Source organism: Crassostrea angulata, chromosome 8, assembly GCF_025612915.1.
Source record: "Crassostrea angulata isolate pt1a10 chromosome 8, ASM2561291v2, whole genome shotgun sequence".
Classification (NCBI taxonomy): domain Eukaryota; kingdom Metazoa; phylum Mollusca; class Bivalvia; order Ostreida; family Ostreidae; genus Magallana; species Magallana angulata.
The window spans coordinates 35,307,901-35,328,544 of NC_069118.1; the positions used below are offsets into that span (position 1 = coordinate 35,307,901).

At 32.5% G+C, this 20,644-nt stretch overlaps 1 protein-coding gene across 22 annotated transcripts in view; it reads left to right on the plus strand.

Moving 5' to 3' along the window:
• The window catches only part of LOC128158970 (muscle calcium channel subunit alpha-1-like), a 99,613-nt gene that overhangs the window by 63,300 nt on the left and 15,669 nt on the right, over positions 1-20,644 (plus strand). For 14 of the 22 annotated variants that reach the window (XM_052821984.1, XM_052821969.1, XM_052821985.1 and 11 more), the window contains 21 exons: positions 1,762-1,821; positions 1,910-2,016; positions 2,140-2,227; positions 2,511-2,618; positions 2,759-2,811; positions 3,034-3,180; positions 3,502-3,703; positions 4,208-4,366; positions 4,455-4,565; positions 5,096-5,179; positions 5,455-5,475; positions 10,903-11,025; positions 11,853-11,918; positions 12,157-12,251; positions 12,380-12,536; positions 14,273-14,400; positions 15,508-15,604; positions 16,460-16,664; positions 19,653-19,783; positions 19,912-20,022; positions 20,303-20,601. In XM_052821984.1, coding sequence (XP_052677944.1) covers positions 1,762-1,821; positions 1,910-2,016; positions 2,140-2,227; positions 2,511-2,618; positions 2,759-2,811; positions 3,034-3,180; positions 3,502-3,703; positions 4,208-4,366; positions 4,455-4,565; positions 5,096-5,179; positions 5,455-5,475; positions 10,903-11,025; positions 11,853-11,918; positions 12,157-12,251; positions 12,380-12,536; positions 14,273-14,400; positions 15,508-15,604; positions 16,460-16,664; positions 19,653-19,783; positions 19,912-20,022; positions 20,303-20,601 — 2,552 coding nt within the window. Of the gene's footprint in view, positions 1-1,761; positions 1,822-1,909; positions 2,017-2,139; positions 2,228-2,510; positions 2,619-2,758; positions 2,812-3,033; positions 3,181-3,501; positions 3,704-4,207; positions 4,367-4,454; positions 4,566-5,095; positions 5,180-5,454; positions 5,476-10,104; positions 10,123-10,902; positions 11,026-11,852; positions 11,919-12,156; positions 12,252-12,379; positions 12,537-14,272; positions 14,401-15,507; positions 15,605-16,459; positions 16,665-19,652; positions 19,784-19,911; positions 20,023-20,117; positions 20,602-20,644 lie in introns of those variants that run through there. The other 8 variants (XM_052821987.1, XM_052821989.1, XM_052821976.1 and 5 more) reach the window with 5 other exon arrangements.

Consider the following 20,644-nt stretch of genomic DNA (forward strand, 5'->3'; position numbering starts at 1 on the left):
TCCCCTGTAAAATTCTTAACAAATCTTTGCAAAATTTTACGGTGATAAGGAATTCGGATATAACGAATTTATGGATATAGCCAACTGATTTTGAGTCCCGTAGAGGTGAATTATAACAAAATTTAACACTTTTATTACAAATTTCTTTACAGTTTAAAACAGTTTGCACTACCATTTTAAATAATAGTTTGAATGAATTTATTTTCATATCATTTTTTTCCACTCACAATACAATTATTAAAGGTATCAAAGTAATGTATTTTTATTCTAAGCCTCAATTAGCAAAAATTATAGTCTGGTGAAAGAAAAACATGTAAATAGTGAATTCGCTATAGTTATTATTACGAATTCATTATACGGATAAAGTAAATTACGGATACAATGAAGTAAATCCATCAGTCCCTAGGACTTCGCTATAACCAAGTTTTACTGTACTTCTTTGGGTCAAATATGGGTCAAAACAAAACAATTTGGGAAGGAAATTAATTTCCAATTTTGTCTTTCCAGAGCATATATTCTTTCCCCTTGGCCAAATCTGGCTCATATTTCACCCACAGAGTGCCTTTTAGTAAAGGGTGTGAATAGTCTTTGAACCATGTTTCTAGGTCTAAGTTTAAGGTCATAGCAGAATTATATAAAAATCCTTGTCCAGAGCATATTTTCTCTCCCCTTGAGCCAATCTGGCTCATACTTCAATACAGAATGCCTATAGTCAAATGGTGTGCAGTGACCTTGAATGAAGTTTGTTATTCAAGGGTCAAGGTCATATTTGACCATTCAATGCAACAATTCTTTTTTCAGATCATATATACTCTCCACTTAGTCCTATTTGTCTCATACTTCACATAAACAGAGCTTTTGGGTGTACTGTGACATTTAGCCAAGTTTTAAAGTCAACTGTGAAGGTCATAGCAGAATTATATAAGAAATCCATATCCAGAGCATATCCTCTCTCTCCCTATGGTCCAATCTGTCTCACACTTCACCAACAGGGTGCCTTTGATCAAAGGGTAGTAACCTTGTATAATATTTGTAGGTCAAGTGTCAAGGACTAATGTTCATATTGGATCACACAAAAATCCTTTTTTCAAGAGCAAATATGCTCTCAACTTAGCCCAATTTGGCTCATACTTCACATAAATAGAGCTTTTGGGTAATTGGTGTGCTGTGACTAGAACCAAGTCAGTGTGAAGGTCATAGCAGATCTCTTTATAATCAGTTTTAGACTGTAGGTTATTTCCTATTTGCTTAATCTCACTGTGGTTGAATAAAAATGCCTGCATGTAAGAGGTAATGAGATTGAATTATAAAAAAGCGTCACTTCTGACGTCACATACTGCCAGTGAGTGCATATAAATCAAATAAATAGGTGAAAAACATATTTTATGTCAACTCTTTTATGAAATAACACAACAAATTGATGTACATGAATCACTTTAAGAATAGTGAATTATTGGGGGTCAAGTTTGATTTGATTAATATCAGATATAGTTCTTTAGTTATAGGTCAAGGTCAAAGAAAAATTCTCAGAAATGCTTTTCATCCTTTTGTCCATTATTTAAGTGGGACCCTTTGAGATGGTCACAATTTCAATGTTGTCTACTTTTTATTAAGATTTGTTTTATATTGCATTTCATATACTTGTAGTAAAGTTAATTAGTTACCTTAGTTTAAGGAGGATATTGTTGCTCAGGTGAGCAGTTAGGCCCATATGCCAATCATTATTTAATTAGTGATTTAATTGTAAAATTTTCTTTTCAGATCTTGAACTACTTCGACATATTTTTTACATCTGTTTTCACAGTGGAAATTATTATCAAGGTGAGGCCAAACTCTACAAATGTTTCAAGTCTAATTAGAGCAATTACATGATTTATACAGAAAGTTAATAATATTTATTTTCTGGCAGGTTATTACATATGGGCTTATTGTGCACAAAGGTTCATTTTGTCGAAGCTTCTTCAACATCTTAGACTTTACTGTGGTTGGTGTATCCATCATATCCTTTGTTCTGGAGTAAGTAATCAATATTCATGTACAGTTTGTATGTACTGTACAATAATTGGTAAGGTTATTGGAAATTAGTGCAAATATGTATGCTCCATTAATTACTGATGTCTGTTTTCAACTGTCTTATAGCAATCAGGCCATATCTGTGGTGAAGATTCTCAGGGTTCTGAGAGTGTTGCGTCCACTCCGAGCTATCAACAGAGCAAAGGGACTGAAGGTTTGCCCATATTTAAATCAATATCAAATGGTTATCAGTATCATCATTCATAGCATTTTGAAGGGCTTTTGTCATGATTGAGATGAAATCTTTAATTTTGATTGGTATCCTATGGGACCCTGTAGTGATCAGCCTGCTATTATTTTGGTTGCATCATTAAAAACACCTTAGTAAAACATTCTTAGCATGAAATGTAGAAAAATATGTTCAAAATTTCCTGCTCAAAACATTACCAAGCCTCATTTCTCATGAGTGATTTTATTTAATTTATTTTATTTTGCAGCATGTGGTTCAGTGTGTGATTGTGGCTATACGCACAATCTACAACATCATGCTGGTCACCTTCCTATTACAGTTCATGTTTGCTGTAATTGGAGTACAACTGTTTAAGGTTAGTGTCGTTAGCCTTGTTTAGATATCTAACACAGAATACTGCATTGATTTCATACTCTTACAATAAAGTTCAAAAACCAGCCTAGGTGATGCATGTGCCATGCAAGGTTAAAATTAATGTAGTTTTAATGTTTGTAGGGGAGGTTTTTTAGTTGTTCAGACAAGTCCAAGTTAACAGAGAGTGAATGCAGGTATGTTTTTTTATGAAAAAAATTATTCTATATTAATCATCAATTTGCTTTTTGTATGTGAACATCAAATTTTGTTAAATATGTAAAACTGAAATGAAGCCTGACAAAATCTAAGAGCCTAAAGGTAGGTATCCATTTTGAGCATAGAGAACAAATGATACAGTGTGCCTTGACAGAATAAACTTTGTAATGATTTGAGAATGTCAAATTTATTTTTTGTAGAGGTCAGTACATTGATTATCCAACTGGAGATATTGACGAAGCTGAAATCAAGGTCAGAGAATGGACAAACAACCCCCTGAATTATGACAATGTTCCAGAGGCGATGTTGACACTCTTTACTGTCTCCACATTTGAGGGATGGCCAACGTATGTTATTCATCATGTAACCGCTGTGTGATAAAAATGTGTGTGTGTGTAATGAAATTGTTAAATTTGTTTTTTAATATTTGAAACCCCAACTAAAAAAATGTATGAAGATGGGTTATGAAAAGTTGATTTTCACTGCTTGGATATACTGTTTTTCTTTCTGATAAATCACAAAATATCAATTCCCTTGTTCCTCAGAAGGTAAGGTTCATTTTGAAGGTGTAGTTGTATGTTTCTGGATCTGTATTTAAGTACTTGATACTTGACCCTTAAAATGTACATGAATATACAATGATTGTGTAATATCTTATATTTCTATAGGTTGTTGTATAAATCCATTGATGCCAATGAGGAGAATAATGGGCCTATTCATAACAACCAACCAATTGTGGCTGTTTTCTACTTTATCTTTATCATCGTCATAGCTTTCTTCATGATGAACATCTTTGTGGGTTTTGTCATCGTCACATTTCAGAATGAAGGAGAACAAGAGTATAAGAATTGTGAACTGGACAAAAATCAAGTAAGGCTTTCAATTGAAGTACTTGTTAATCTATTTAAATGTCACCAAGGTCTATATATACTTTATTTTTCATTCTACTAAAACTTGATTTGTATCGTTCATATGGCTTTTGGTTTTTTTATGGGGGGGGAATCTCATCTATCAAGTTGGAATGGTACTTAGGTGTACAATTCATGCACACTAGTACACTTCATGGACTTTGTTTGAGATAAGGATTTTACATAGCAATGCAATTATTTCTTCATGTTATATAAAGTAATTATAAAACAGATACTTTCTTGTTCAGTATACTAGTCATTGCAGTTACTGGAGGAAACTCTAATCGGGAATAATAAAAAAAAAAGATTGGGGGAAAAAAACGTGTCATTGTTTTGTACTTCATATAGTAATACTAGTAAAGATATATACCTATATGTTAAAAGACAGTCTTGCTTAGGTGAGGATAGTGGCCCATGAGCCTCATTTTTAATTACTTCTAGCTGTTACATTTATTGAATATTACAGAGAAAGTGTATTGAGTTTGCCTTGAAAACTCGTCCAACTCGGCGCTACATTCCTAAAGCTCGTTGGCAGTACAAAATTTGGTGGTTTGTGACATCCCGAGCTTTTGAGTATGGCATCTTTACCCTGATTATATTGAACACTGTCATTTTGGCTATGAAGGTTGGTGTCTGGAATGACAAATTTATTTTCATTCTGATCTCTGTAGTATAAATTGAGCTTTAAGAATGGTTTCATTGATTTTTTTCAGTATGATGGACAATCTGCTGCATACTCGGATGCTCTGGACTACTTAAACATGATCTTCACTGGGGTCTTCACCATTGAATTCATTCTCAAACTGATGGCATTCAGATTTAGGGTAAGGTCTAAAATGGACCCCTGAAATAAACAACGTAAAAATAATTATAATTGGCTCAAATTATAAAGTTTTACTATATGAAGTTACAGATTCACTTAGCAAAAGAATTAGAATAAGAATTACTGTATTAATTATCATAAAAAATGTATTTATCCAATACTTAATATTTATGATAGAATCTTGTTCAAAATTTAAATCTGTGTTTCCCATTAGAACATGCACATTTTTTGGGTCTGAATCTGATTGGATTGCCAAAATAGTGTCAATTCAGACATAACCTGCCAGAGTGCTAATAAATATGAGACAGGTGGATAAAACAAAACTGTCTAAGATAAATCAAACCTTTTATTTTTAAATATTGATTTATTAAGGTTAAAATTGGCTTTTATCATATAATCATTGTTGTATCTTGATTCTTTAAGAAAATATTAAGTTAACATCACCAATTTTCAAAATGAGTATAACAAGATTATTAAATATTCATTGACATAATGCATATAAACTTTATCATAGTATCTGGTGTTTTGTAGAACTACTTTGGAGATCCTTGGAATGTGTTTGATTTCATCATTGTCCTGGGTAGTTTTATTGACATAATCTACACAGAAGTCAATGTAAGTAGTGACGACAGTTAATGAGTGTTTACACATGCCACTATAGGTCTACCACTGTATACTGGTTGCTGGAAACTAAATACAAATTCAAATCCCTTCTCCAAAGAAACCACATTTTGATTGAATCTGATTTAGTTGCTGATTTGTCTGTACTTCATGGTTTTGTTGAATTTTTCCCTGCAGCATTTTGGACTTTACAATAACTTTCTGGTCTATTTCAAACATTTTTCTTATCAATCCTTCATGGAATATATAAAAGACCTTGCACATTTCAGCGAGAAAAGGGCGATTTAAAGGTAACAATGTGAACTAAGTGCACTGCAAATTGAGGCTGTTTTTTAATCTCTAGTGGACATGTGTTCTAGTATTTTTCACAACAAATTTTAGTGATTCAAGACATTTGTCTGGATCTTAACTTGGCTTTTGAAAACAGACATGATTGTTTCCACCTTTTGAATTCACTGTAAGAACAGCCATTAAATTCACCTAACTCTTTCACCAATCTTTTGTCCTTTTAAGATTTTGGAATATAACAAATTCATGTCTGGAAACCTATCTTGGCAATCTTAATGAATGATGCTAAAATTAGAGTAATTGCTTGATTGTAGTCAAAGAAGGGCTGCTAAGAATACTGCTTACAGCTTTATTAAATATATGTTAACTGTTTAGATAACAGATTGGATTTGGATATTTTTAACTTCAGTGTAATCTTTGCTTGTCTATATAGATACATCCCAAGGTATATGCAGTTATCTTGTGTCAGCTTTTAAAATTTTATTTCCATTTCTATATTAAAGCTTCATTTTGTTTAACATGTTTAATGTATCAATTATTTGCTTTCTTTTGGCTATTTTGCATTTTTTTTTTATTTTAAATTATTATAATTTATAAACTAGTCTATCATTGGTTCAGTTTTCCTTCAGTGGCCACAACTGAATTTCAAACCCAATTCCCCAAATGAATTAATTGTCCAACAATTGTCTTGCATCACTAAAGACGCTGGAGACTGAATCATGCAGTGATATTATTTAGCAGTCCATGTTTTAGATGTCATTAACATATACTTAACTCCATGTTAGAGATTGCTAGTGTCAATGAGGACCAATGTCTATGGAGCTTAGTCATTCAAGAATAGTTCTCAAATGCATATATTTGCATCTTCAATTTTTTAGAAATCAAATGGTGTTCATACATCAATTAACAAATTGATTCACAAAACAACAAGTTTAAATTAATTTATCCTTTTATGAATATATGCATTTATAAAACGTTTCAAAACTGAATACAAACGCATCATCAAGCGGTGTTCAGACATTGTTTATTTAGATATTTATGAAATTTATTGTGTATAATGTTAAATTATGTCTTACTATATACCTTTGAGGTTGATTTAGCATGGATAATTTTGTGATTGATCAAAATTTAGCTTTATTGACAGCACAGACTTCACAAAATGCACTGACCAATATCAAAATTCATAATACAGTAAAACATGCTTACATCAAAGTGCCAGGGGTTGGCTATTTTGCTTCGTTATAGGCGTAACTCGTTATATTTTACAATTTTACAACATGTAATAAAGTCTTGGGAAATGAAATCACTTCATTGCAAGCATCATTTTGTTGTAAGTGTGTTCGCTGCAACCATGTTTTACTGGAGTTATTTATGGAAGAGATGGCATTTCCTTCCATAAATAATGTACTTATGGACAATAGAATAATATACATAGTTTGGTAACTTTACATGGATTATTGAAGAATTTTCAGAGGTAGATAAACAATAAAATGTTTTTATTAGTAATTCATGCAGGTCTGAAAGTTTGCGATTTGCAAAAAAAAAATTACATGACTCATGTATTTTATGTATATTTTTTTCTGCAGTGCTTGCTTTCTTTGTATTAACATGAATTATTAAAGAAAGCAGTTTATTGTATAAACAACAGTGCCTGTATATGTAATTGTATTTTCAATTAATACTGTAACTAATATTAGTCCATAATGAATGGGTACAAAACTGAGAATTCCTGTTACATGAACATGTGGACAGCAGTATTGTTACTAATAAAAACACTGCTAATGTGTCTAGATAAATGTTCAAACCTGCATGGACACATACATAATAGATTTTATTTTTTAGCTGAAGGGGAGTTGATATCTTTATTATATTTTTCAAAAGAGTAGCGACATTTTATTATAAGGAGCATGCAGGCTGCGAGTTTACCATTCTGATCTATTCTCCCTGAGTAAAGGTCATGTATATAGGATATTCTGTTAAGTATGCCGGGAGAACAATTCCTCAGCAATGATGTCCAATTTGATTCAGCATTGCAAAAGTGTTTTGTTTTGTTTTAAATTTACTCCCAGAACCTAAAGTAAAATATAAATGATGAGAAAATCAGCCTCTAGCTAAGCATGTCTATATGTCCACTTGCCAATTGAGTAAAACACTTGGTAGAGATGTTTTGAGAAGTATATTTGGTATAGATTTAGCTAGATATTGTGCATGGTCTAACACACTTAAGTTGTGCACAACAGGATGCATGGACACGAGGACAGAATAATACTCAGGGCACCAGAGAGTGTTTCCATCTTGTTTTTAGTTCTTGTAAATCACTTTTTCCATTCACCGAAATACATATGCCATGTCTAAATTCACAATGATACATTTGAAAATGTAGACCGATAGATTATTACAATATAAGCTGCATTTTCAAATCAGATATTTTTATTGTGAAATTGAAATTGACTAGGTACTAAAATGGCAAAAAAGATGACAGTTTTATTAATTTTTATAAGTCATAATTTTGTTGCAAAAGCTCTTTAGAGGCCCTGATTGAAGCATAATTACATTATTATCATCCTTTACAATTGGTTTGCTATATATTCCTGTTTTTCTGACAATAATTAGTGATTTATTTTAATCTTATTTATCGAAATTGTAGAGAAAATCAAATGTTATACTGACCTTTTAGGTCATGTGCAGGTGGATGTAATGTTTTATTTTTTTCTAGATTGCTGGATATCAGCCTATCAGAGAGCTAGAAATTAATCAATCATATGATAATATGAATTACCAGTAATTTTCTAAATAGGTCGAGAATTTCCTAAATGCAAAATGGTTATCATAATTCATGTCTGGACATCCAGTTTAATATTGTGTTTCTCAATTTGTTCAGCTAGTATAGCTTCACACTAAAAGGTGATGAGGTTTTCTTCACTTGATTACACTCGTATAATAAAACAATTATTGCTGGGGGTTTTCAATTAATACTATTTAGCTACCTGAGAAGTACAATATTCACTGAGCCAACCTAAAAAAAAGTAATAATTGTAAAATATCCTACCATCATGCAATAAATGTATGATGTATCCTAGGTCAAGCTTCTTTTAACATCTAGATGGGTAAAATACATTGAAAGCTTAATTACAAAACGTAAGACATGCTGCATTTTTTTGTCAAAGGTAAAAGGTCAAGTCAATAAACAAAAAGGATACAGTCATGGTACAGAAAATTGTTCAATTCAGTACAAAGTAATAGGGTCAGATCCATTAAATATGATTCCCACTGTGTTGGCATTGTTACCAGGGATAGCTAATTTGATATACCAGGTATTTGTATGTTGAAGGGTGGCAACCAACAAGTGATGCACTAAAACAGAATTTATCCCAATTGTATACAAATCTGTACTACATTTTTCAATCGTTTCATCACAAAGTGAAGAGATTCAAAACAACCTTACTGCATGGTTATCAGTGTTCCTGATAACAATGCAAAAGAAGAGTTGCCTATTATTTGCAGGATACAATAGAAATCATATGCACTGTATAATACTATATATTATCATAACAGTAACTTGATCCCAAGAGCTAACTAGGTTGGATCATCATGCAGGTCAATCTGGAAGCAAGAGAATGTGTGGAGTCTGGCCTTATGATCTATGCTTGGCATCTGGCTTTTCAGATCAAGCTATACTACCATGATGATGCGAAAATAAAAAAAACTTTCTTTTTTTAATCAGTCGATATCTTACTACATTTTCTACAGAACAAAAACCATTTGAAAAGAAGTCTTTTAAAACTCACTTATAAAACAAATGTGTTTTGTGCATCATGTCGTTTTACATGGTGACATCTGATTCAGAAAATTAAGTTAATCCCTCTAAAATAAACAGTATCAAAAAAAAAGGGAAAATTGATCGGTATATAATGATTAAATTTATTTGAAGTTTCACTTTCATGGGCTGCAAGATTGACTGAATTTTTTTGATAGCTTTTTTCCACATGTGATTTGATTCTTATTTGATGTATCAATATCTGTTTTTCATGTCAAATGCTGAATGTATTTTGTTACTAATTATTGGTTCACTTTGAAATTACAACATTCTAATAGCGAGCAAAGGTTGGTTAATTGTGCACTGAATGTTAGAAGCCTGGTCTCCTCCTTAAAAGCATGCTACAAACAAACTGCAGTAGACTGCCATAATAGCATGCCTTGTGTCATTTCTGTTCAAAAAATCTGTTAAATTGCTTCTGAGATTTATGTTCAAGAATATTACCTTAAGATGCAACTTTACAAGAATGAAAAGCCCAACATAATTGAATATTATATTTTCATTAAAGATGAAATTATATTTTGTTACAAAGATATGAATATAATCATTGAATCAAGTGTGAATTTGATGGACTGTTCTAGATATTGGCAGGTCTAGCCTACTGTCGGCCATCTGTGACTCAGCTTCCAAGCTCTCTCTCTCCCTCTCTGTTCCTGTTCTGCTAGAAAGATGTTGTCTGCATGATATGAACCGCAGAGAATCCACTGAATTGTTGTTTGTTCTCAGTATCCCTCTACATTATGTGTAGTATGTCAGCCTGTATACCTTGTGTAGATGTTTCTGTAATATTATGGTATTTTAACTCCATTTCAAGCAAGACGTGGAACTTGATGTAAGATGTAGTGTATGAACATACAGATATAAGTAGTGTGTATACATATGTATAGTGTTATCAATGAACTGAATAGCATGTACATTACTGTACATGTATTTCACTACCATTATCAAATACACCCAGCCTGTTAAATTGCATGAACTTATACAATGTGTAACCATATAAATATAGCATAGGTTGTTATTGTGTTTAATCAAAATTTTGGTTAAAACATTTAATTAAACACACTTTTCTATTATTATTATGTTGATGTATAACTTTCTGTGTTTTGTGTATATTTTTCCCACAAGCATAATCAGAAGAGAAGGATCTACTTGCATATTTATGTTAACTTCTTTTATTTTCATCACAGCTATATTTGATATTATTCCTTAATTTTCTTTGACAATTAAGAGTCAAATTTTACAGTCATAAGTTAGATCTAATTACACTCTGTTGCCAAGATACACAACCTGATTAAGTTTTTTTTTTTTTTATTGAAAATGCTGAAGGTTAATGTAATGATTTAAAACATTTAAAAAAACCCATTTAAAACCCCACTAGGAATAAGTTATTGAAAACCATAATCCCAATTTAGAGAAATTATTTATAGTGTTACAGTTTTCATGGATACATGAAAAAATTACAATGATACCGCATAAACAAACAGCTGAAGTATGATCTGGCATGTCAATAACCCAGCCTCTTATAATTTTTAGATTCAGGTACATTTTCCAACATCAAAGTGATGGTGGAATCTGCCTTTATCAAAACTGTAAAACTCTCTTTTATTGACAGCCTGGACAAGGAATTATCAGCATTAATTTTTTCCGCCTGTTCCGAGTAATGAGACTGGTAAAGCTCTTGAGTCGGGGAGAGGGAATAAGAACACTTCTGTGGACATTTATCAAATCTTTTCAGGTAATTTCTCCAATATTTTATAAACATTTTTGTTTTTTCATGTAAATAGGTTACCTGAACTCTTAGATGAATGCAAGAGAAGTCATACCCTGGAGAAATCTTACTCATTTGGAAGGGTACAGATTCTCTTGGAAAACATTTTTGCATTATAATTTAGCCCTTGGTTGCTGAAGATCTGTAGCTCTACATTATTACTAATTAGGTTTGTTACTGACTGTTTACAGACTTTACCGACCCCACAAATTTCTGTAAACAGTCAATTACAAACCTAATAAGTGTTTTGTTTTGTCGAGGACCTAAAGTTTGATATGTAAACAACAACAGATATAAAATATATAACAATATATAACAATTAAACTCATATGCTAATTCTCTAATTTTTTACCTTCCTCGTCAGTCATCTGTGCAAACCTGGATGCCATTGTAGGATCGTTTTATTACGTCATGGGGAAAGGGGGGTCACTCTAAATATTTTGGGGCTTAAAAATTAAAGATAAGGTTGAATGTTTGTGTAAAATGTCAGCTCAAATAACGTTACGTCTGCCATGTTGCCGTATAAATTTTGACACCCACCGTGTAAAGAAATTTATAGGGTTATCACGTGTCGTGATTCATCCAATGACATTGAGACATTCTAGTTTGAGGCAAAACAAAGTTAAATATAAGGATATCAGTTATAAATGTTATGCCCAGGAAATTTCAATTTTTTTTGTATAGGATGCACCGTAGCTCTACAAAATGTATTATAGAGCTTCAGAGATGAAATTAGTTTGATGGAATAAAGTTGATGAAGTAAACATTCTTATTGGTCTCATTTCTTTTGATAGGCTCTGCCATATGTAGCCCTGCTTATAGTCATGTTGTTCTTCATCTATGCAGTCATTGGAATGCAGGTAACAGGATTCAAGCCTTTTGATGGCTATTTTATGCATTTCTTCCAGCACTAATTAAAAATTGGGATTTTTTATAAAGTTTATATATGATAAACCTTGAAAAAAAAAGCTTGTTTGCTGTACGAATGCTAAGTAAAGTCTCTCTCTCTCTCTCTCTCTCTCTCTCTCTCTCTCCATATATTCAGTTGTACTCTATAGATTTATGTTTAATGACAAACTTATTACCTTTTGACTGTAGCTGTTTGGGAAAATCTCAACACAACAAGATGATTCGCAAATTCATCGCAACAACAATTTCCAGACATTTCCTCAAGCAGTACTGGTGTTGTTCAGGTATTGTAATCATTTCCTGGGCTGGTTGTCAATATGTCGACAAATCTTCCCTCTCTCTTTCTCTCTCCTTCATTCTCAGCCATCACAGTACAATTGAAACAAAATATCTGTTGATGTTTTGTTGACAGGTCTGCCACAGGAGAGGCATGGCAAGACATCATGTTATCCTGTGTTGGAAATGAGATACCATGTGACGAAATGTCAGATGCTGATCCCAGTCAGACTTGTGGAAATGATGTGGCCTACTTCTACTTTATCTCCTTCTATATGTTGTGTTCATTTCTGGTAAGTCCTTGATCCTGTAAACATTAAAACTAGTACATTAATAAATCAACATTAACTGGAATGTGATATTTTATCAGTTCATCATTATACATCATTTTGAGTTTGGATTCAACAAACCATAGGTGCTTTTCTTAAAGAAATATCAGAGTCGCAGGTGGTAAAATAAATTTGGCAAATAGTGTAAGCTTCACGAAATCTACATTTTCTGTGCATAAATACAATGCAGAAAAGGAGATGTGCTAAATGAATTTGTAAATGATCACGCTAGTTTATAATGTTAGTTGATTACGGCTCTGTTATGATCATAACTTTTGGGCCATGGCTTATTTTGAGTTTTGGATTAAAAAAAATTCAGCTTCTTTAAAAAAAAATGTCTAATTTTCAAATCAAGGCATAATCAAAAGCAAAGCAAAAAATATGTTATCAATTGATATTAGATGGTGTTATCTATTCTAAGATTACGCTTTCTTGTTTCTTCTAGAAATAGAATAATTTAGATAAATACAGTTATGTATGCATAATATATGTTCAATATCTTCAAAATGAATTGTGTTTTTGATGATCATTAAATTGGGATGTATGGTTTTTAAGCACATACCTTCTACAAATGGCAACTATTGCCAGGCTCCACCGTCACCAAAATTTTCAAATCCACAAACTCATTCCTCAACTCAAATCCTTTAAAAAAAAGTGCATAAACCTGCAGTCAAACCTTAGATTTGAGGCTGAGTATTCACTTGAGGAAAGTTGGTGACATTGGAGCCAGAATTTAGTGGACTCTTGACTTCTAGAGAAATGTACAATAAAGCAAGATAATACTATATAAATAGTGCCTGTTTGGGAGGGTAACTGTTGAAATTGACACCCCGCGAGAACCATTGTCAACCGACGCATGCGGAGGGTGACAATGGTTTTCGAGGGGTGTCAATTCCAACAGTTACCCTCCCAAACAGGCACTATTTATTTTATTATACTGAATGTCTTATTTTTAGAGAAAATCTTACTGTTTTTATATAGAAATAAACTGAATTCTACGGCGAACCGTACGCGCATAATTTACGCGCATTTAACAATTCGTTGTGTTACCCGTTGCCAAGTGCGTTGCTAACGCTGAGGGTAATAGAACAGATTACCAACTGCGTCTAAACCAATCAGATTTCAGTATTTAACATGAAAGTATAATAATAAACATTGTATCATTGAAACTGTGAGGCACCTTCAACCTGACAAAGTAATGTATGCTTCTGTTAATATATAGCAAAACCCGTATAGCTCTTTTAAGGGTGAATAGATTTCCAGGAAGTGCATGCCAAGTAGATTTTGATTTGTAATTTGCCAATGGGCAAGTACTTCAAAAAGGTGATTTGTAAATACTTGGTTAGGCTGCAGTTACTGCTTCTGAAATAAGTCAAGTTTCACAGCCAAGACAAGTGCTAAACCATTTTTAATACATCGCATATGATGTAAATGTGTCAAACTTGAGATTATTTCTATGATATTTTTGAAATGATAGTAAAATCACTGAAATTTTTAGCTATTACAATAATTTTTGCATAAAATGTTGTGTTTTGATTTTAATGTGTTAAATAGTTTCAGGTTTTGCTGCAAACAGTGAAACTTTTAATTGACCCAAAAAAAGTTACCACCAAACTTCAGAAAAAAACTTGCCATGAAATGTTGGCTTTTAAGAACTGATGTTTCCTTATGGTATACATATATAAATTAATACTCTACAGATCATCAATTTGTTTGTGGCTGTTATCATGGACAATTTTGACTATTTGACTCGAGACTGGTCAATTCTGGGCCCACACCATCTGGATGAGTTTGTGAGGCTGTGGTCAGAATATGATCCAGAGGCAAAGTAAGTAGATCCTTTTAGGTCACCATTATCATATAGGTGACCTACTTACCAGTGCATGGTCTTCATTTATTATTGTGAATTTCATTTATAATTATACCCCACGCAATAAAGTTGCAAGGGGTATAATGTTTTTGACTGGTCTGTCAGTCAGTCTATCAGTCAGTCCTTTAGTCTTGCATTTTTGTATGCGCAACTCCTCTTTAAGCAATGCACGGAATTTCATTAAACTTTGTTGGTATTTAAGACACAATTTTTATATGTGCATATCACCAGGTTATTCTAATATCTTTAATTTTCTGGAAATTTTACCCTTTTGAACTTGAAATGTTGGCCCTAGGTTGAATATACAGTCAAAACTGTTTTAAGAGGCCACCTCGGGGAAACTGTGAAAGTGTTTAGACAGGTGGCCTCTTAGCCTCCCAAAAGTCATTCGAACATCATAATTTTTATATGTTGTATCAAAATTCATCCATAGTTTGTTCTATGACTCATAATAATGATTTTTTCAACAACTTTTTCATTGGGACTCTATATATATTTGGATTGAAATAAATTATTTAAAGTGAAAACAAATTAAAAAAGAAAATCAATTTAAAATACTGTGTTTTGTTTCTTATCAAAATTGATAAATTTATATAAAGCCAACCACCAATTTCTGAGCAAAATTACTAGTCAGAATGTGTAAAATTTTCAACATAGTGGTTTTCCTGAGATTTCAATCCTTTCGTATTTTGACCCTTTCATATTTCACCGATTTTTCATGATTTTTCGGCTTTTTAGACCTTCCTCCCTTGATCCCTGCAAAGGGTTGACCTTCCGTGCCATGTGCCTTTGTAGGCAAGTAGGACACAATGTGCAGATGTGCACATTACCAGGAAATTCTGATTCCTTTATTTTTGGGTCGAAAATTTTGTCCCTTTTGAAATTGATTGTTTTTAGTTGTTTATAACAAAGGTCTTTGCTTGAAGTTTTTAGCAAGTTATGCCCTTTATTGAATGATTTTGTCAATTTAATTCATACTTAGCCATTCATAATGTGTATAATTGTAAGAAGAGAAATACTAGACAAGAATAACTTGTACAAATAAACTTTTTTTTTTCTTTTCAGAGGCAGAATTAAACACTTGGATGTAGTACAGCTGCTTAGAAAAATTTCCCCTCCTTTAGGATTTGGAAAACTTTGTCCACACAGAGTAGCATGTAAAGTGAGTGCTGGATTCCTAATTGCATGATTTACCATAGCTGTCAATGAGTTCTCAAATTCCAATTGGAAAAAAATCAAATTTGGATCAAATTTTACCCTGTTTTTTTTTTTTTTAGCAATGTTGGTCAATCATGACAATTGAGTTTCAAATTAAAACAGTCTGTCAGGCATAATGAGATTTAGGTTTAGTGATTGTGACAGTATATCTAATCTTAATAAATGTATTTACTGGGAATGTTTGAATAAACCATTGCACGTACTGTATTCAAGTAGTATTACAAACTGTAGCAAAATTGTTAATTTAACTTTGCCTAAAAGTTGGCAGGAAATCCACTGCTTAAGCAAGAAACAATTATGTTGATGAAACTTTTGTTTAAGCTATTAAGTGAGCCTTTGATGTAAAGCTAGATTTTTAATGACATAGCAACATTGCACCACAGAAGCATAAAATGAAAATGTCAAATGATATTGCAGTTGTTTTAAAAGCTGTCACCAATATAATTTTTGTAGCTTCGTCCCTTCTTTTTAGAATTAAGATTAAAGAATTAAGATTTGCAAAAGATGAATTAGATCAGGCATATCAAAGGTTTGCTCTCTTTAGATTCATGCATTTAAGTTTTCTAATATTTGAGTATGAAGTAGTTTTGTCAAAAGTGAAAATGACAAAATTCAGAACTATGACAACAAAATTATGAATTATGACGGCAAAATTCAGGGTCAGCTCCCTACAATGGTAAATTTTTCCTGAGTGTGACAGATTTGACTGTTTGACTAATTAAGTTTATCAAGCTGGAACATGTTGTACTAAAGTATCTGTAATTTAAATGTCACACCAAGTACATGTATTTTCTTTCAGCGCCTGGTCAGTATGAATATGCCTCTGAACAGTGATGGAACAGTAATGTTTAATGCAACATTATTTGCCTTGGTACGGACATCTTTGAAGATCAAGACAGAGGGAAACATTGATGAAGCCAATGAGGATCTTCGCAGAGTTATTAAAACAATCTGGAAAAGAACCAGTCCTAAGCTCCTGGACCAAGTAGTCCCCCCTGCTGGTAGTGAGTTTTGTATTTTGTTTGTTGTGACTATAGAGCACCAGAGCACCACCTTCTTCTTGGTAGAATTTATTTGAAGTGACCAGCTGTAGGCTATCCTCTTGGGAACTTCCTGAATGGTTTGATGTTGATGTATATAACAGAAAACAATGCATGCCTTTATTTTTTATATATTTCTCTATTCAAAAAATATATTTTTCATTTTGGCCATTTTCTTTTAAAAACATTGTACTAAATGATCAATGACTTATCTTCAGAATTTTTCAAAATTGAAGCAGACTCTGAATTGAGAAATTGTTCCTTACTCCTTAATGTAGTATGAAACTGTAGTCTTCCCAATCATCACCTTCTCTTCTCTTGGTAAATTTTAATTAGTGCCCCTCCCCCTTCCCTTCTCCCAAATCACATTGTATTTGGAATATATGAAACATAGTTTATGGATATCAACTTGTGTTAGTCTGTACCCATACTAGTCAGATTATATACAGCAAAACTTGTATAAAGCAAATTTCAAAGTACCATAGAAAAGACACTGCATGTTACTACCATAATTTGTTTTACGTTTATAGGAAATTCATAACAAATCTTATAGTAAATTCATCAATAGATGAATATTTTATCCACGTATCTTAAAATTTCATGGATCTTCAATGAAATTTGTAATGAAAAATATTCATTATATGATTGATAAAATACATTAAAATTTTGCCATCAGGGGTCTTCAATTTACTTGGTTGTAGCCCTAATTCATTATAGCCATGTTCTTCATATATGCATGGCTATTTTCTATAGGTTTATGTAAGAATGTTGCGGGGACATGAATAATGATTTGTTTTAACTGTAAATTTGCTATATCCAGTTCATTACATTCAAGTTTTGCTGTATATACATCATCATTAGATGACTCAATCTGTATCACAAACAGATGACTCAGTCTGTTTCACCCTTTAGATGAATTAATTTGTATCACCATCAGATGACTCAAACTTCATCAGAGGATTTAACTTGTATCATAATCAGATGACTCAAACTTCATCAGATGATTTAACGTGTATCATAATCAGATGACTCAAAGTTCATCAGAGGATTTAATTTGTATCACCATCAGATGACTCAAACTTTATCACCATCAGATAACTTGATTTGCATCACCATCAGATGACTCAGTGTTCATCACCATTAGATGACTTCATCTTTATTACCATCAGAATACTTATTGTTTTACCATCAGATGACTCATTTTGTATTTCCATTAGATGACAAAAATTAAATCACAACCAGATGACAAATCTGTATCACATTCTAATAACCCATACGCTATGTTGCAAACTGAGGGTTTTTATACCCCCGCAAACGAAGTTTAGGGGGGTATATTGGTTTCACCCTGTCCGTCTCTCCGTCTTTCTGTCCGTCTGTCTGTAGACGCAACTTTGTCCCCCCTATAGAATTTTTTATTACTGCATGGAACAGTTTTAAAATTTGTACATATGTTGAACACCATCTGAAGATGTGCACCTGCAATTTTTTTTAAGATCAGACAAGATTTAATGATTTTATGACAGTTTTCATATTCCTTATTCTATATATTGTACACTAATGTTGAAAAGTAAGGGAGGTAATCCTTACAGATTTTATTAATTTATTAATAGAAAACACTCTAAAATATATTTATATAAATACATCCAGATGGAGTTTTTTGTCTTTATGTCTTAATTAATAAAAAAAAATTATTTTTTATAAGTATTCTATCAACTGACAATGCAAAGTTTTTGTTTGTCAATGATAAATTCTTAGGAGCTAATAAGAACATCAAAGACAAGTGTGGCTGAATTCATTTGTCCCAAGGGAGCCATTATCTGAGCCATGGTTCAGATGGAGCACGTGTTTAGGGGAAATTGATAATCTGTAAAATGGGTAATGGTTTTGGGGCTATTTTATAACTGTTTCATGTAAACCAAAAGGTCTATCATAATAAGGAAATAAATAATATAATTATTAATAAAGAAGTTAAACTATTTTTAGAGGTTGTTTAAATTCATTTGTCAAGTAAATTGATGAAGTGACCCTATTGGGCATTAATTTAAATGAAATTCAAAATTACTGATATGATTGTACTGTTTTGGCAATTTTAAAATTGTTTGTAATATTAAATTTTCTTTTTTACATATTTTTACATAGTATGGTAATTATGGTAATGTTTTGGGATTTTATTAAATTTAACAAGATCATCAAAGAAAATCATAGTCCTATGGGATCAATTTTCTGATATGGATTTCCATTGTGCCATAGGAGAAAGTGAGGAAAATTTGAAACAACTAATTGCATCTGTCAAGACTCTACTTAGAAAGATATTGAAAGTTTTATCAACAGAAGAGCATTGCTTGGCTACCAGTATTTCTATTCACTGCAAAGGGAGGGGTTATTGTCATTTTGTTGGTTTTTCTTTAAATCAATTAGATTAAAAAAATATATCATCAAATACATACATTTATAAATGTATTACTGTTATAGATATGTATTTTCAGTGAAATTCTGACAATTTTGATTTTAATTTTTCTTTCTTAACTAACTTTTCCAAACCTTTATTATTCAATTCAATTATTTGTCCCATTTGAAATTAGCCTAGCGGGGGTATTAGTCCCATTAGGACAGTTCTAGTTTGTTTTTGTGTTTTGTTTGCAAGGCACCATGATTTAGCATTTCCATTTCTCTTATAGATCTAAATTTTATTTAAGGAAACAATGCTTTAATTGGTTAAATATTTGCAAAGAATCCTTAGAGAGGTTAAACTCAAAGCACTAGACTAATTTTAGAATTACAGTGTAATTTTCCCTTAATTGATGCAACATTAACACAGTCACATGCTTTGAAAAAAATTATTACGTCAAACATTACATTTCAATATACATATGATGTTAACTTTAGAAATTGTGATATTAATTTGCAGCTTATAAATAATTTGCTATTAACGATTTTTTTTTTTTTACTTAGGGGAAGATGATGTGACAGTGGGAAAATTCTATGCAACCTTTTTGATACAAGACTATTTTAGAAGATTCAAAAAGCGAAAAGAACAAATGAAAAAGATTGAAAAGGGACAAGAGCATACAAATGCTTTACAGGTAAGATACATTGTATTTTAGATATTAGGGGTTATAATGTTTATTTTGATATGTTTAACCTATGCTATTGAGGCGGTATGTTATTAAAATATCATTCCACATAATGTGAGTGTGTCCTCTGTTAATAGGCAGGGTTAAGAGCAGTTCATGACCTGGGACCAGAAATTCGTCGCGCAATATCAGGCAACCTGGATGAAGAAGACTTTGCAGATAAAGATGTAGAGGAGCCAATGCACAGGGTTTGTATTGAAGTCTTTATTCCATCTCTTATTTTTTGCCCAGTATTTCATGTTAGATTGTATGTTTATTTTGTTAGTGTTTTGTGTAATTACAGAGAATCCACAGCTTGTTTGGCAATGTTATCAAAGCTGTGACTGGTGTGCACAAGACTGGGCAGGGAAAACAAAACCAACCCCCCAAGTCTGCCCCCCAAATTTAGCCCTTCCCCTCCTACCACCCTTTTTGTCTCATACCTGTCTCTCTAATAATGTTCCTGATTACATACTTTCCTTCTAACAGCGGAACCACAAATTATTTGGATTTGGCAGTGTGATGACAGCTCTGGCAGGAGTCCATAAAACTGCCATTCCCTTTGCCAGTCGGACACAGTCTCTCTTGATCAATCAAACACCTAAAATCTCTTCCCATGCCAACCTCTCACCACAAAACTCGCTGAATGGAAAAGTAACACCTGCTGAGAGTTGTAACCACTTGAGTGTGGAACAGCGCAATGCCATCAACCGATCTCCCTCCCCGCTGGCTCCCGTTCGTGTCTCACCAATGATGGGCAATGATTCCCGCCGTCATAGTCATACCAGGTAAAAGCATTATTAGTATCAGGTATTTTGGTGCATAATCAGA